The following is an 18,437-nucleotide window of genomic DNA, read 5'->3' on the forward strand; positions in this document are numbered from 1 at the left end:
TCGTTAATTGATTTTTAACATACAACTGTATCTTTGTTCAAAATAATAGACGCTTTTATTGATTAATATTATTATGTCAGTTATTTTCCGTCCTCACGTTTGGTATAGGACATAATACTGCATTTCATTGTCGTCTGGTAAATTGTCGTGTTTTGTAAAAGCTTCCAAAGTATGTTAATATCATTTCCGACTGGAGAACAGTGACTTAGTTGAATCTGGTTGAATATGTTGTTCAGTTAAATGTCTTGATTTGTGGTGGTAAGAATGTTTGTCTTTAAGATGAACAAACAATGTATGTTTTCTGGCGGTGTAGGCCTAATTAGAAAGAAGTAAATATGATTGCAACTTCATCCTCCTTGTTTGTACCTACTTCTACACTCCTTCTTGAAAATAAATTACATAAGTACAACGAACAATTAAAAATCCCCCCAAAAAATAACAAAACATTCAAAATGTTAAAGATGTATTGTCCCTTTGACTAATTCCAAAAAAATATAAAAAAATATTTCGAAAAAAAAGTGGGTCATTTTGAAGTATCATAATAATAGTTATTAACTTTCACCAAAAATTAGCCGAAAAAAAAAAATTTAACTGAAATACATACTTTTTTTTGTTTAAAAAATAACTTTAACTTCCAGTCAAAGTTTTCGATCAAAACATATCTTATAATGCAACACGCCTGTTTGGCTACTCTGTATGTATAATCATAAAACTTCCTCGTGATCTGTGTGAAAACACCTTCTCAACCGGTACGAGTTGTAAACAATCTTAATTAGCATCATGCATAATGTATACTCGTGGTTTGAAATCTTTGTTTATTTTCGCTCGCGACGATTTTCCAGACGAAATGTAATCAAATTAATTTACCTGTTAATTATACGTAAACTTGTTATTTTTGACTCGAATTTTCGACTTAAAGTGAATAACTTTAATATTACTTTGATATGGCCAATTTAAATTTAGAATATTTTGACCTTCATTTTTTGTGTTTCAAGGGACAATACATCTTTAAAGATGTTCAACCCGTCACACCTAGGCCGAATCATCCTGCATTCAGCTATTGCCTATAATAACAGCTTAGAAATAGTAAGCCTAGCCCTAATTAGTATAAGAACATAACCTAGCCTAGTAGAGTATCACTGCATTTGTGTTTGGAAAAATGGTAAAAGAGTGCTCAATCTTATGTTTGGCAGGAGCGGTGTGCATGAGGTAGACACATGAGCAAGAATACAATTTTGTACTTCCCGCCCGGTTTTTAACATGTGCTGCTGTCTCGATATCGATAATGACCCGAGTGAACTAATTGTGACGTAGAAAAATGGCCGAGAATTCCCGAAAACGGCGTTCGGCAGTTGCAAAGAAATTGGCCTAAAAACACATTTTTTCGTACAAATTTGCCGTTCTAATATAGACTAATGGATAACGGGGAATTAAAAGTTGCCCCAGCTAGTATCGGACTTGCGGTTTGGGAGGAGATAGAGGAACAGAGGAACACATTTTGGCTTAGTGCTATTATATTATAGAAAGAAAAGAAGAAGAAAAAGAAATAGAAGAAATACGGTATATCGTATTGCTATTAAATAGCAATACGGCATCCAACTCTCTCCGACATCAACAACTCTATCTAGCGTCCAACAACTCTCTCTGGCACCAAACAACTCTATCTAGCGTCCAACAACTCTATCTAGCGTCCAACAACTCTCTCTGGCGTCCAACAACTCTCTCTGGCGTCCAACAACTCCCTCTGGCACCCAACAACTCCTCCTTATGACACCTAACAACTCTCTCCACAACTGTTTGAGTCAGGACACAACGCACAAAAAACTTCATTACTTTCCACGGAGTTTTCAATGATTGTTAAATGATCAGAAACTGAGTTATGATAAGCAAATTGTGAACCCCTTTTGGTTTGTGTTACTGGATGTACTATGATGGCCATTGAAAGACTGATTTGTGGACTATGATATATTTTAGTAACTTGTTTGGTTTGTGTTGTACTATGTTTTTTTTTATATATTTATTATTATATTTATGTCAACTTCATCACTGTTTACTTGATGCAATAAAGGAAATAAATAAATAAATTTATCATTTAGTAATATTATGCAGTACAGAGATAAGTAATACAAATCGCAGTACCGGAATATGATCCGGACTGCTATAATATTTAACGATTTTCATGAAAATACCAACACACAAATATCTATGATTATTCTCCGAGAAACGTTACGTCGTGAGCAAAAAAAAATATTTTTATGCGTTTCTGAAAAGTAGTACAAAAAAAAAGAAAAGCTACAATATTTAATACATTTCCGAAGTCATTTTTTTACACAGATTTTTATTAGTTCTAGTTAATCTTATTGGCTAAGTATTGAATATTGTTATACATTGTTAATTAGCTACACGAGTTATTGAACCCAATACATGTGAAGTATACGTCTAAATCCAATGTAAAACCCGTGGTTGCCTTTAATTGGTAAAAAAAAAACACGTTAAACCTGTTAAACAATGATTATTAGGCGCAAACCAAATTATGATTAGTGTAAATGTTAGTTTAATCAGAGAGTTGTTAACATTTAGCCCCGTCAGACTTATTTACCATACCCGAGTAAGTTTGTGACCCGCCCACCAAAGTTAGCGAATCCAACTCACTCGCCGGGTAAGTCACTAAAGCGTGGTTCCCACTAGCGACGCAACGCAAGGACGTAGACGCAACGAGTTGACCAATGACAAGCGACAGTCGAATAAATCCATCTCTTGTGATTAGTCAAATCCGTTGAGTTGCGTCTCTAGTGGAAACTAAGCATTACGCCATTCCTCGACGACACACAGTTGTGTGGCGGTTTATAGGTCCAGGTGACGACCGACAACCCATTATGCGTACTGTAGTTAACCCTAACCCTATATTCGTCGCGAATCGACAGCTTCCTAGAACTTAGTATAAGTGACATGGTGGCGGTGGTTACATAACAATTACCTTATAATTGAAAAAGGTCTCGGCACTAAATGTATGATTGGGCCTATGGTTCTTTGAGATTAGACAAATCGCATATCAAAGTTTATGTCATACGTTTTACAGTAGTACTAGAAAGTACCGAACGCCATGTCCAGATCCTGAATATGCACTGTTCGAACTACACCCCACACCCACCCCAATCTTGGTGATCCCTAGAAATAAATAATAACAAGCATTTATAAAAGCGCATTTATTACAAGGTACGTCACTCTTGCTCATCATTTACCATTATGCGTCGTATACACGTGCAAGTGCTTTCCATAATCATGATGGCAATACTGTCATAAAGCTGCATTCACACAGTGAGTTCAAATTCCGATACGATGGCCAGATAAAGAATCGTTACAAATTGTGGTTCTCACCGAGACGCAACACAATGACGTAACTCGCAACGTAGGTAATTTAACCAATCAGAAGCGAGCAACACAATGACGTAACCCACAACGTAGGTAATTTGACCAATCAGAAGTAAGCAACACAATGACGAAGCAGGCGCTTAGTCGTTCGTTTTTTATTATTCTAACTATCTTCACTGCGTTGAGTCATAGTGGGCATCAAGCTTTAGAATACATCTGTTCACATTAACGCATTTCAGACTCCGGCCATCGAACCAAATCTAGGCTTAATGTGAACACAACTTAAGGCTATTCGAGCGCCATTTTGATTATGGATAAACAAAAAAATACATTTATAATTGGATAAGTTGTCACAGAAATTCCTAAATACCAAAGAAGCAAATAATATCAAAGTATTTCACAGCAGCCGTAGAAGGACGAAATTGTCCAGAAAATACACAGCGGTCAAGTTCTTGTGATATTAAACATAATCAGGTCACTGTTCCAACCACATGGATGACCTTTGGATGGTATGATGCAACAATGTCTACCAATCACCTGATGATTTCATGATAATCTGTGAATGCTTAAGCTCTGTCTACACTGTCAAACTAGTTTGACGACAAAAAAAGTGTGATGTGCCTAAATATGGTAGTGATATGCCCGAATAATGTAGTGGTTTGACATCATCAAGTCCATATATGGGCACATGTTGACCAATCACAAGCGCTAGTTTTATGATTACTTGTGGTGCTCTGTAAGTCTTCCGTTGCATCCAAGTGGAAACCATGATTAAAAGCAGAAGCCATGACCACATCCATATGTATATATAATGATTATTGTCTCTGTATGATTAAGCTCTGTCTACACAATCAAACTTTATTATGACAAAAAAATGTGATGTGCCCATATATGGAGACGATGACATATCACTACCATATTTGAGCACATCACTACCATTGATAGTGTGGACAGAGCTTCAGTCTCTGTTTAATGTCAACCATCCCACATCCACAGAAACCTTCAACTGCCATAGAACACACACAATCTTATTCATTTGCTGTGTGAATTTGTATATACTAATTGTCTATGCTACGTAATGGTACTGATTGGAACTGTCCTTATCTCGCTCCATGTAATCGCGCTCTATCAAGCTTTCTATTCGTTTCTTCAAATCTGTTGGCTGCGAATAAAAACAAATGCATTCTGGGTAAAATCAGGAATATCCAACCGTACGTATGTTAATTAGTGAAATCTACCTATATTTAGTTTGATTCATGCTAATATTTAATAATATTTTTTTTAAATTTAAATTACAAATGTTGGGTTACAGGACATGTAATCCTCCTAGACATGATGGGACATCATATGGGACATAACCATATTCACAAACTAGCTTACATATGCGAACCACTACTACTACAACAATTATTTTACCTTACTTATTTTATTTAAGAACTTAAAGTATTGATTATGAAATGAAGAAAAAACACAAGCACACAAAAGAAAAAAAAATACTTTATTCATCATAGTACTACAAACATATAGTAAGCAAGTAGGTACAAAGCAAGCAAACAAAGCAACATGTTAGGATGCAAGGCATGCTCAAATGGTGAAAACTTAAGCTCTGTCTACACTATCAGACTTTATGTGACAAAAAAATGTGATGTGCCCATATATGAACATGATGCTGTCATATCACTACCATATTTGGGCACAATACATTTTTTTTTATAGTGTAGACAAAGCTTAACAATCACTTCTATATTTAAAATCTGTAATTTCACTTATCTAAATTTAATGTACTCTTTATTTACAAAATTTACGAGAACATTTTTATATAGCTTCATACAAAAAATTAGTTCTTGTGTAGAATCGAAGTTTTTTTTGTCAAGTTAAGTTAAACTCATGTCTAGTTTGTGGATTGACTTTTGTTATTTATGTGCTGTTTTCTATAAATTTAAAGTAAAAAATAAAGATACAAAATGATTTTAATGATTTATTTATCTTATTTATTTTAATTTTTTACATAAAAAGCAGAAAATTATTTTGGAATACGTGGAATTGAAACTGAAAAGGAATGAATGATGCAAGTGCCTCCTTAGGAAAAAGTAAAAGCACATAAAAAATGAAATGTAAATAAAAAATAAAGGCAAAACAAAAAAAAGTGAAGCAAAATATAAAGAATATGATGTTGTGTAGTAAACAATCATAAACAAACAAACAGCTGCACACTGGGAACAAAATCAAAAGTGACAAAAACAGCACTTACCTTTACTGGAAACTTCAACTGGTTATAGAGCTCGGAGACCAATAGCGCGTGACTTAGCTTCTTCCTCATCTTCATGATGCGCACAATTGCTGCATCAATTTGATACTGTCGGTCTTGGAAGACGCGTTCCTGTGTATTCACTTGTTCCTCAATCTATTAATAATCATTAATCAATCAATAATCTATAAATAATCTATCAATCAATAATCTATCAATAAATCAATAATCTATCAATAAATCAATAATCTATCGATCAATCAATAATCTATCAATCAATCAATCAATAATCTATCAATAAATCAATAATCTATCGATCAATCAATCATCAATCAATAATCTATCAATCAATCAATAATCTATCAATCAATCAATAATCTATCAATCAATCAATAATCTATCAATCAATCCTCTATCAATCAATCAATCAATAATCTATCAATCAATCATATATCAATCAATCAATAAATAATCAATCAATAATCTTTCTTTATCGCAATTAGTATACAAATTGAATTGAAGTTTAACATTTCATCATACACATATGGAAAAAATAGTCCGATAAAAGGTTATACAGCAAATGACCAAAAGAAACACATCTATGAGTATAAATAGGTCTATATAAATAATCATACAATTACATTAAAAATATTATAAATTATATTAAACAAATTTTGCAAAAAGACAGATAAAAATTACAAAAAATGTAGTATATATTAAAATTGTTATAAATTGCATAAAGATAAATTTTGGCTGTTAGTATTTCTCTATAAAACGTGTATTTAAACAATCTAACTGAAGAATCATCCTTGTATTATTCAATACCATTATTACGATCCTTGGAAAATACCATAGTTAAAATTGTTTGACCTAGAAATATATACATAAAATATTCTAGTCTTTAGAGATGGTAGAATGGGACAGACAGGAGGAGGACTCGAGAAACTTTCGCGAGTATTGGGAGAGTTGGGACTTTCGAGAATGTAGCTATATAATAAATAACAATAAATAATAACAAATATGCCGTTTGTTACAAAAAATTGAAAAAAATTTCTTTTTATATATATTTTAAATATCGTTGTTTTATTCTCCTTACCGTTTCCTTCATTTGGATCTGATTAATTTTGATACGAAAAAATTTGTGATCGAATTCTGCATTGTAAACAAACTTATCACCATCGAACACATCTTTACTCTGGAATAAAATAAAGATAAAATTACATTATTAGAAGAATGAAAAACGTAAATTCATAAACGATAAAAATGTTATCACTGTTAAATTAAATCCTTACCTTGGGAGTTTTAAGTATGACCCGAGCCTTGCCGCAAGCAAGGGACTGAAGTGTTCTTCGGAGCTCACTATCCTCTGAAAAAAAATGATAAAAAACCCTGTAAACATTTAGCTGTGTATACTAGCCTAAAAATGATTTTCTAGCATATTTTAGGTGAGGAATTTTATGAGTTTAGGAATTCTTTATAATAAGAAACTAAAAAAAATTACAGGATGGATAAACTATAATTTAATTATAAACAAAAGCTCTGTCTACACTATCAAACTTAATGTGACAAAAAAATTTGATGTGCCCATATATGGACACGACGATGTCATATCACTACCATATCACATTTTCTTTGATAGTGTAGACAGAGCTTTAGTCTCATTTGAGGCTGAAGCAGTCGAGTTAAAAGAGTGCGTTACAACATTGGAGCTAGATCAGGATTGAATCCTGGATCATGGGATTGGAAGGCATGCACTTAACCACCAAGTCACCATACAAGCTTACCAATTCCAGTTGCCTGTTTAATGTCTTCTAATGTGCATTCTGTACTGTCATTAAACATAAGCAATACAAGAGTTTGGAATAATGATACGCTGAGTTCTCTCATACTCTAAAAAGAAAAAAACAAAAATACAAAATAAATTATGACAGCAAGTGACCGAATAATAGTAAACATTTCATATAAAAAAATAATCAATTCATTTTTCATATGATTATTACAATTAAACAGAGAATCGGCTAAGAATTGAATAACTTTATTAAATCTACAAAATGGCCTATTCAAAGTTGGATTTTACTCATCTTTATTTTTCATATTTTGGGGGACAATACATTTCTAATATTATACAATCAACACTCCCAATACCGGACTCTCTGAAATCTGGAAACTCTCCCAAAACCAGACTTTTCTCAAGGTCAAAAAGGTCCCAAATTCATTTTTACCATTAAATACACATTCTGAATACCAGACTTTCCGGAAGGACCAAACATATTAGGTTAGCCGAAAGGTGTCGGGTATTGGGAGAGTTGATTGTAGTTACCTTTTTAAAGGAGGCTTTCATGACGCAATGTCCAAGGTTTGGTTGCCATTGTAACTTTCGTCCACTGTGTTTGCTAAGGTAAAATGTTTTGAACAACTCTTGTAATTTCACCATCTGAAAAATAAAATAATTTATATACAATAATGCACGTATCCACTGTGTTCAAGGTGCCAGCCACAACAAACTCTTTATTAACTAACTATATTACAAAACAACTTTGAAAAATACACAAATAATAAAATACTATACATAACAAATTAAAAGTTATCAGCACTGCTCTTCAATTGATTATTTTTAACGTTTTATAGGTGGTCATATTACTCAATTATTAACAAGAGGCATTCAGTTTTAAATGTATAGTGTGCTTCATACAGTTGATTTCAAGATTTTTTTTTTAAATTTATTATTATTTAATAAAAATTAATAAAACAAAGAGGTATGATTTTTAATTAATTGTATGGCAATACCTAATCCATTCAGGAATGACATACTGTACTCTATGTGTGTAGGACATTAGGGAGCAATGACATAGGAACAAGTTAGGTAATATTATTTAAGAGAAGTCAGGATGTGAATCTTTAAGCTCTGTCTATACTATCAAACTTTATATGACAACAAAATGTGATGTGCTCAAATATGGACATGATGATGTCATATCACTACCATATTTGGGTATATCACTACCATATTTGGGTACATCACACTTTTTTTGTCATAATAGTTTGATAGTGTGGACAGAGCTTTACTCTCTTTCTCAACACAGTTTTACTGGTTTCTAAGTCCCGACGAAGACACAACACATCAATTCATAGGTCATAGGTCAGCACAAATCAAGAATATTATTATAAGAGTGATATTAGTTGTTCACTAACTGTTTTTAGACATTTATTTATTCTTTCTTTATTCTGCAGGCACTTTCAGTACTAGTGCACTTATCGTAAAAGTACACAGTTTTACTACAATGTATACAAACAGTGTTATTGCAATGTCCACCAACCAGCAATATTTAGTTTAATTATCTTCTGTTAAGTGTTAGAAAGTACAATCCATTACATACTGCAGACACTGTTTTCACTGTAATTAAATTTGTCCATGCTGTGTAAATAATTAGCTTACGCAAGTGCAACCATAGAGATATTATGCAACTTATAATATGCTTACCAGTATAATTCATTCAATATTTGTTGAATAAACAACTATATTTTGTTGACGTTTTACAGACATATCAATGCTGTTAATTTAGAGTTTATGACTTTTAGCTCCATTGTAGAATGAACCAGGTAGAGTAAAGGTCGGTATGACAGTGCAACTAACGCCATGCGATCCTTGCACTGGCTTCCGATGTCTCATAGATGTCAATTCAAAATAGCGTGTCTTGTATGGCGTTCGCTTAAAGGTTCCGCTCCAAGTTACCTGAGAGATATTCTTACTGTGCGGAATGTTTCTCGCAGTACTCGTTCAAGCACCAGCAATTATAACCGGACAATCCCACAAACTAAACGAAAGACATTTGCTGACCGTTCGTTCGCCATAGCAGGACCCAAAATTTGGAACAGATTACCAAGTCACATTAAACACTTAGACGATAATAATAATCAGTTTAAAAAACATTTAAAAGCACTATATTTCAAACAATGTTACGATACTAATTGATGTGAAGCGCCGCTGATTATAATTAAATGTTCTATAAATGTGCGCTATACATATATATAAGTAATAATAATAATAACCATTACTCATAATCTTTTATTTTTTAAGTCTTGCACGAATGGCAAAATTTAACCTTGCCCTAGTTTTACTCAACGCCATATAATATATATCACTTGCACTGATGAAGGGCTAGTGTTGCCTGAAAGCTCTGCTAACTTTTCTGGCTGTTTTACTTTATCGTTTTGATTTAGCTTTTCGCTTTTTTTTTTGTATCTCCATTGAGATCCAGCCACTGATACCCACAGCATTGTCATATTTTCAGTAATTTGGATTTACATATATATAATATAATTAATATTTATTAATTTAATTATTATTGGTTTAGCTTAGGTGCTTATGTGCATGTTTATATAGGAGATAATGCAATACTCTTATGTACGATACGATAGTATTTATTGTCATTTATAAAACAAGGTACAAATTAAATACATGAACAGAATTATAAACAAATGATTGTCTGCAACGTTTAGTGTTTTGATTTAGAGTGATCAGTCTACCAGTTTGGCTAAGCTTAAAGACGTTATCTATAAATACTGTATATTTGAGAGAAAGTGTGTTTAAATAAAAAATGTTTTATGTATATTAATTTTTTAGACAGGTAGCCCTAATTTATTTATATAACTATTTATATTTCAATGTTTAGGGGCTGAACTTGATTAGTTTCAACTATTCCTTGATATAATTATCATTATTTGTATGTTACAATGTTTATAATTTATATTTATGGGTAAAAAATAAATAAAAAAATGAAAATTAAATTACATCTGTATATCAAAATAAATATTAGCTCAACCCGTACTTTTAAATTGTGTATTAGTGGTAGATGACTTACGTTTGAGGGCAAGTGTACCTCCATCGGTGTATACGTAGGCCAGTAGCCCATCGTCAATATGTTGACGGTCATCTCAATATTGCCCGGCACTGATTGGTGCTGCATATGCTGTACAAAATACATAATATAAATAGTAATTAATAATATTATTACAATAGCAGACTCCCTCCTATTAGAGACCACTGTAACGTGGCCCAGGATGATCACCTATCTTTAACCATTAGCTGCTCCCTCCATTTAAAGACTCCATCTTATTTAGAGACCATAGACCACAGTTTTTAAGTGGACTCAAATAATAATTTCATTCAAATATTCCCTCTGCAATTAAAACAACTTTAAAATAAACGTTTAAATGTATTGTTAGGGTAGAACAGCCATTGAAATCAGACAAATACTGCAGTTTTTTAGATACACATTTTGAGAGGACAGACAAACCAACCAGATTACATTTAATTTCCCTCTAAATAGTGGTATTTAAAAGACCACTTCTAATGCCAGACTTAAGTAGTTGGAGGGATTCTAAATCGAGACAAAAGCTACTAAAGACCACATAAACCTCGGAGGGTTTATTTTTTAGTATCATTTAAAAAAAGAAAACTACAGAGGGCTCACAACCAAATTCATTCATTTTTTCTTGTAATTTAAAAATGGCGAAATAAATTGAATGAAATAAGGTAATGTGAGAATGAGAGACTGGCTAGCCTACCTGCTTGAATGCTACCATGATATCTTTGGATAACTCCATATCTTTAAACATGCCTTCCAACTTACTTGTAAATGCTCCACCACATTCTACAAAATCAAACATCAGTGCTTTGTCTTCACTATCAAACTTTATGTGACAAAAAAGTGTGATGTGCCCATATATGGCCATGGTGATGTCATATCACTACCATATTTGGGCATATCACTACCATATGATAGTGTAGACAGCGCTTTATAATTATATATTGAATTTTGGATAATTTGAAAGATGGTGCCAATACCATGTTGAAGATGATTTACGTGGTTCTTCATCTTTGTAAGTTCCACAATCAACAAATTGATTATTACGGAACTAAGAGGCCTACTAGAAAGTCTACTGTAAAGTAGTGGCTGTGTGTGAACTAATTTCATGTGGTTAGTTTTGTTATTATTTATTTATACTGGGTAACCTCTTCAGTCAAAGACTGGTCTACCAGAGGACACAGTTATGATCAGTGGCTATGATGTACTAGTACACCAGGGTAACCCCCTAGCTACTCGTCTCGATAGATGTACTAGGTTCTGTAAAGTGCACATGAGCATTTTGTGTACACTGGACCTACGGTTTATAGACTCGTTTTACCACCAGAAACATGGAGCGAATGAGGCTTGAACCCTTGCCGATATTGGCTACAACATTACGGTTCCACTGTCTTAACCACGTGGCCACTCACTCACTTGTTGATTACATTACTGATGATATTAATGGTAATAGTTCATTCATTATTCAGGTGTAATATAAGTGTAATATGTTGCATCAATTTGACGATATATTTTATGCACTCACCCTGTTTAAGTTTAGTTAACATAGACTTCTCTGCGTCTACGGAAGCACTCTTGCCGACTAGCAACCTCTTTGCAAGGTCTTTTTTGTAAAATGCCTCAAACACATCTTTCCCTATGACACAAAGTATATGTTTTATAATTTAGTTAGTAGTTTCAGACTGTAAACACTATAACTTAGGGCAATATATAGTCTTGTAGTGGAGCTGTAACTTGGTGGTTAACATGCTTGCCTTCCAATCCCAAGGTCCGGGGTTCAATCTTGACCTAGTGCCAGGGTTGTAACTATTTTAACTCCACTCCCTAAGCCTCAAATGAGACTTAGTTTATAAGCACGATAAATTATAAAATAGTTTATCCATCCTGTAATTAGCAAGTTTGTGCTCACTGTTGGATGCATATGAAATTAAAAAAATATATGTTTATCACTTACGGCCAACGCCCATTCAGAGGAGACCAATATTAAGAGGTAATAAGGGTTGTAATATACTGTAAAAAGCATGTGGTTTTACCATGAATGAATCTAAAAATTACAAGAATTTTATCCAGCAGTCTTTCCAATTCCTCTTCCGTAGCTTCCTTGTTCCCTGTCTTCAACTTGCTGTCAACATATTTGGCTGAAAACAAGACATTTTGTTTTTTTATTTATTTTTTTCATTTATAGAGGGTGACTCTAAACAGCGTATGCTGACAATCAAGGGGCCCTCTTGATCTATCTATGTGTGACAGTGGCTGTGTGTATACTATAGTACACCGAGATAACCACCTACTCATCTCGAAAGATGTACTAGGTTCACACGAGCTAGTTGTGTACACTGGACCTACGGTTTATATTCCTTATCCGAGAAGACTCGTTCTACCAACCATGGAGCGAGTGAGCCACAAATGTTATGGCTAGGTATTACGGTTGCACTGTCTTACACGCTTGGCCATTTACTCACTTACTGTTTATGATAAGCGGTATAATGAAGGTTATACTAGGGATGGAATGCACCTTCAATTGGGCCTACATCATTGCAGTGCGAACCAGTGGGAATCAAGCTTACCTCGTAGTAAATGAATACTTAGTACGTACCAACTAATTCTGCTGGTTTGTTTGCCCGCTTGTTGATAAACGTTTCGAATGCGTCTTTTAAGCTGTGTGAAAACACTTCGTTCTTGCAAAAGCATTTTTCTAAGATGCTATCCATCTTCTCTTTGAAATCTAACAGCTCTTGTACAAGTGTTCTATCCTTCTCAGGATTTACTACTATAGCCATTCCAGTTTTCTAATGAAATATAAAAAAATAAATAAATAATTCAAAACTCCTTAACTCTTCTTAGGAGGAACAAATTAAAGTAGTTAAGAGGAAAATTCCTGAGTGATCGAAATCAAAATGGTACTGGGTTTGGTCTACTAGTGTTCCTGCTCCCAAAAGTCTTTCATTCATAGAAGCACTAGTCGGAAGTCTATCCGTGGTGACTATAGAGTGGTCCTGGGACATGACTATACTTCGGCTTTAGTTGATAGACGATTGAAATATTTTGTTAGAGATAGCGTATACGATGTTAGATTATATTAGTGTGGATGGATATAATGATCTTGTATATAGATTAGACTGTTGTTTGATGAATTAGTCAATCCATTTTTAATGTATATATTTGATTACTGTTCTATTGAAATAAAACAATCATAGGTCGACCACATTTGAATAAGTCATTATTAATCATTAGAAACTTTATATTTTTACCTTTACATATGCGTTGAAGTGAGTACAAAGCTGAGTGAGTCCAGTCTTAGTCCTATTCAACAAACTGTACAACAGACTTAAATATTGTGTTCTGTTCAAATCCAACAGATTATCAAGACCTACACAGAATTCAAACGTAATCAATTAAAATCCTATAGACATAACACATTCATTACTACAGTAGTAGTAGTGTATGTATTAACTATAATATGATGATACCTCTTAGTACCGTCATTATGTTATGTCTCTTACCCATAAAGTTTTAAAAGTTACAATGCATTCATTCATTTCACCATTTTTAGGCCCTGGGCCCACCCCCTATTGAAAAATCTTGGACTCGCCACTGGAATGCGAAGGAGAGGACATTGGGTTCAGCACTTCATTTCACCACTTTTAGGCCCTGGCCCCATGCCCTACTGAAAAATCCTGGATCCACCATTCAAATGCAAATGACATTAGGTTCCACACTTCATTTCATAATTTTTAGGCCTTGAGCCCTCTCCTTAGGACTCGTCATAATTACCTTTCTGTAGTATTCTTTGTACATGTACGTCTAGTAGTTGCTTTTCAACAGATGCTATTAGGGGCTTCCTGGTACTGTGGTCAAGGTAATGTAAGATACGCTGACTTTCTTCGTCAAGTCTTCTATCACAGTGCGTCAGATACTCTGGAACCTAGTGTAACATCATTCAAATATATTGTAACTATTATTAGCCCAAAGAATGATAAACTACAGTACACTATCAAACGTTATGTGACAAAATGGTGTGCCCATATATGGACATGATGATGTTATACACAAATCATCTAAAGCTCTGTCTACACTATCAAACTTTATGTTACAAACAAATGTGATGTGACCATAAATGTACACGATGATGTCATATCACTACCATATTTGGGCATATCAGACATTTTTTGATAGTGTAGACAGATCTTTAGAGTCAATAGACAACAATAAGTATATAGATAGATAGATAGAGCAAATAGACCATCATCCTCGAAACAAGAAGAGAATATAAACTCTAAACATGAAGATGCTTCGAATCATTATCTAACAAATTGTAAAGTTTTTATTAAAAATGCAATAAAAATGCTTACATCTCTCTCTTCCATCAATCGTTGTCCCTCCTGGGCGTAAAGTCTGTCTGTGGCATCCAGGAACTTTCTCTCAAATGCATTACCATAAATCTGTAACATATAAGTAAAAATCTTATGGTAACCTACATACAAGATCATGATTTTAAATTGTGCTCTTTTGCGTACCGTACATCAGGGTATTTAAGAACTCCAACCGTTCATTTATAAATCTTAGTATACATTTGTAACAATTCTTTAAGCTCTGTCTACACTATCAAATCTTATGGGACAAAAAAAATGTGATGTGCCCATATATGGACATGATGATGTCATATCACTACCATATTAATGGTCACATCACACTTTTCCTGTCAAACTAGTTTGATAGTGTAGACAGAGCTTTAGTATACATTTGTATCAATTCTTTACAGCTCTCAGTCTCCTACTCCGACAGACGTTTAAATAGAAGTTGCATGGGGCGGGAGAGAGGGATGAAGGAGGGCTTTTGATGGAAAACAAGGATGTTTAATAATGATGATGGTTTACCTGAAGGTCAGACAGCATCCTAAGTAGGCTCTTCAAGAGGCTGTGGTCTACGACATCCGCAGCTCGCTCGTTAGCTATTAACAACAGTAAACCATCAACTGTACGCGTCTCCACTAGCTTGTTGCTGATAATGTGTACTCTAAACAAATCTAGCCCCATGTCCCTATAAAAAAAAAAGAGGTAAAAACTCAATGTATTTGCATGATTATTTTGCCTGTTGCAAAAGAAGTGTGATGTGCCCAAATATGGTAGTGATACAGTATGCCCAAAAAAGATAGTGATATGTCCAAATATGGTAGTAATTTGACATCATCGTGTCCATATATGGGTACATATACATATACATTAAATACACAATAAATCGTATCCCAAGTATTCAAGATTTCTTTTGTAAACATGAATAAAAAATGTATAATAATAAATAAATACAATCAATATGTTCAATATGTTAGCATCTTACATAATATTTTGATCTGCTAGCAGGGCTAGAAATTTGCTTTTTAAGAAAACCTAGTTTGTCCAAAATTCAACTAGCAAAATGAGCAATCAAAGACTCAAGCACATTTGCTAGACTGAAAACCAAAAGTGATTATTTTTCATAAAAAATACAACCAGTATACATCAACTAGTTTTGAAATTTTCAAGTAAAATGAAAAATCTAATCTTATCAGGAAAATTGTAACAGTAAGTTTTGAGCTCCGACTATTGCTTACCACAGGGACGATACCATTGAATTCTGTAGTACATATGTCCTGTCCAAAAACAGGAAGATACTTCGGATCATTATCTGCAAACAAAAAAAAGGAAAAAGTTTTTACTTTGCTCAAAAAAGTCTTTGTACACTATTATTATAGGAGTATGTTTCCATACATGTTTAATCCATATAATGACCAGGATAATATTGTGCAGCGTATTGAGATATTTCCTTATTATGTGCTATACAGTATATAAGAATGAACTATTATTATTATAATTATTAAGGATCATGATAATATAATATTCCCAGTTATGGTAGTATATTGTGGAGATTGAAGAAAGCATAAGATTCTGTTTAAATCTTATTGTAGCACTATGTATTGCAGTAGTCTATTGTTTAAATTCACTCAGGTTAATATTAGAGAGTTGCAGTGTGTTATAAAAATGCCTTTAGTGTAGTGTTTTGCTTACTTTTTATATTTTTATATGTACTGTATATGGAGAAATCTGAAAGAAAGTTTAATAATATAATAATAATACCATTTGTCTGCAATGATCCTGCCAGCATTTATCAACAAGCTTGAGGTATGATAGACTATCTTGCATATCAGTGCAAAAGAATTAAGGAGCTAATCACCAGAAAGTAATATTTTAACTAAAAAGTAAAAGTACATTGTTTTAAATATCCAGCCTGTTACTATGTCCAAGTCAAGTTTGTCTTAAACTAGTTTGACAAAAATGTGATGTGCCCAAATATGGCAGTGATATGCCCAAATATGGAAGTGATATGAAGTCATTGTGTCCCTATATGGGCACATCACATTTGTTGTCACAAAGTTTGATAGTGTAAATGTAGATGTATATGGACATGATGTAATATTATCACTACCATATTTGGTCACATCATCAAACTAGTTTTATAGTGTAGACAGAGCTTTACAGACTTCCACAAACTTTTTGTAATAGATTATTATAATTATAATCTATTACATTATCAATTATCAATCAATATTTGTTATATCTCAAGCATATCCACTCAATTATCTTTACTGTGTATCTCCACATATGCATTCTGTCCTGTATCATCTATGGCAGATTCTACAGTTCAATATCTGTAATTTAGGTTAGGTTGGCTTACTGTATGGTCTATGATACATGCATCACATGTGACATGACAAGACATATTCTGCTATATCACACAATTTGCTTTGATACTGCCATTATAGATACAGAGAATCAGCTATATATGTTTAGTGGCATTATTTAGTGGATGGACCACCCTTGTAAAATATTGATTTAAAAAATACATTTTCAGACATGAGAAAATCATCATTTTGCTGCAAATAATGATTTGTGCTGAAAGCTCTGGAATGGCAGCAATTTTAACTACTAAATACTGCCACAATGTATTTCACTAAGCAGATAATCACACTGTATGAATTATGTTATATCTTTTCACATAAGGATATCTGATGAGTGATGGCAGCTGGGATTCCACATGTGCTTCACAAACTCGCTTTAGCTTCTCATATAACGAGGCAGACATTTTGTGTGAACACATGTTTTCTACTGCTTGATATAGTTCTTCTAAACTGTATTTTATTGCTCTGCTGTTGTGAATAGCCTGCACAGCTTCCTTTAACCGTTCCCATGTTTCCTCTTGGTAATTTTCTGGAAGTTCTGGTTTCACTGGAATTTAAAAAAAAAAATTGCAAGCTAACCTGTCATGTGAAAATATTAACAATTGAACATGATTAAAATAGCATTGAATATTATTATAGGTTTTATTGTCATTTGGCTAGGCCTATCCAATTCAGGTCAGAGTTCACCTGGCCCTCTATCCTAGGCCTCTAGGTAGGCTATCATTGCAACCTCTCTTATTAGAGTAGCTAGCCTAGGCCTAGCCTTGGCAAGTTTAAATTAAACAAGTCAGCTTTAATTTACCCTTGAAATTCTTTATTATAAGTTTCTTGCCAGCCCCAGGTTTATTACTAACAATTGGGGAAGCTCTGCCTGTCGTAAAACCATTGTTTGACGGACTGAGGGCTGAAAAGTTAGCCCTCCTCGGTACGGATTCCCCCATCGGCTCAGCGACTGTTGCTTCGTCCTTTTTCAACTTTTTCCTGTCGGTCTGAGTGTAATGATTATTCTCCGAGGGTCTCCTTTTCTTTCGCTTCCCTTCTGAATCAATAGTGTCACTTCCTGTAGCTAGCATTCAAGTTTGTTTTGGTCCACAGTACCCTAAAATCTTTGCTTTTCTCTGGTATCTATCCAGTGTTAGAACATTATCTCTTCGCTACTTGTTTTTAAGATGGCTGCGCACACACTTCGTCAAACAAAATGTGTACGAATTGTGGGTTGGGTGAAAGGTCAACA

At 33.7% G+C, this 18,437-nt stretch overlaps 1 protein-coding gene across 1 annotated transcript; it reads right to left on the reverse strand.

The window, feature by feature from the left end:
• Positions 1-2,318: 2,318 nt before the first annotated feature.
• Positions 2,319-18,386, reverse strand: LOC144843659 (cullin-4A-like). Its single transcript, XM_078700541.1, has 19 exons — positions 18,006-18,386; positions 17,531-17,750; positions 16,602-16,671; positions 16,079-16,152; positions 15,366-15,528; positions 14,841-14,930; positions 14,263-14,413; positions 13,740-13,858; positions 13,085-13,277; positions 12,522-12,626; positions 12,014-12,124; positions 11,189-11,274; positions 10,483-10,590; positions 7,941-8,054; positions 7,405-7,510; positions 6,913-6,986; positions 6,717-6,815; positions 5,624-5,776; positions 2,319-4,534 (listed from the first exon to the last, which is right to left on the reverse strand). Exons 1-19 carry the CDS (start codon positions 18,274-18,276, stop codon positions 4,439-4,441), a joined length of 2,403 nt encoding a protein of 800 aa, XP_078556667.1. The 5' UTR covers positions 18,277-18,386; the 3' UTR covers positions 2,319-4,438.
• Between the last annotated feature and the right edge of the window lie 51 nt (positions 18,387-18,437).

Source organism: Antedon bifida, chromosome 5 (assembly GCF_963402885.1).
Source record: "Antedon bifida chromosome 5, ecAntBifi1.1, whole genome shotgun sequence".
NCBI classification, from domain to species: domain Eukaryota; kingdom Metazoa; phylum Echinodermata; class Crinoidea; order Comatulida; family Antedonidae; genus Antedon; species Antedon bifida.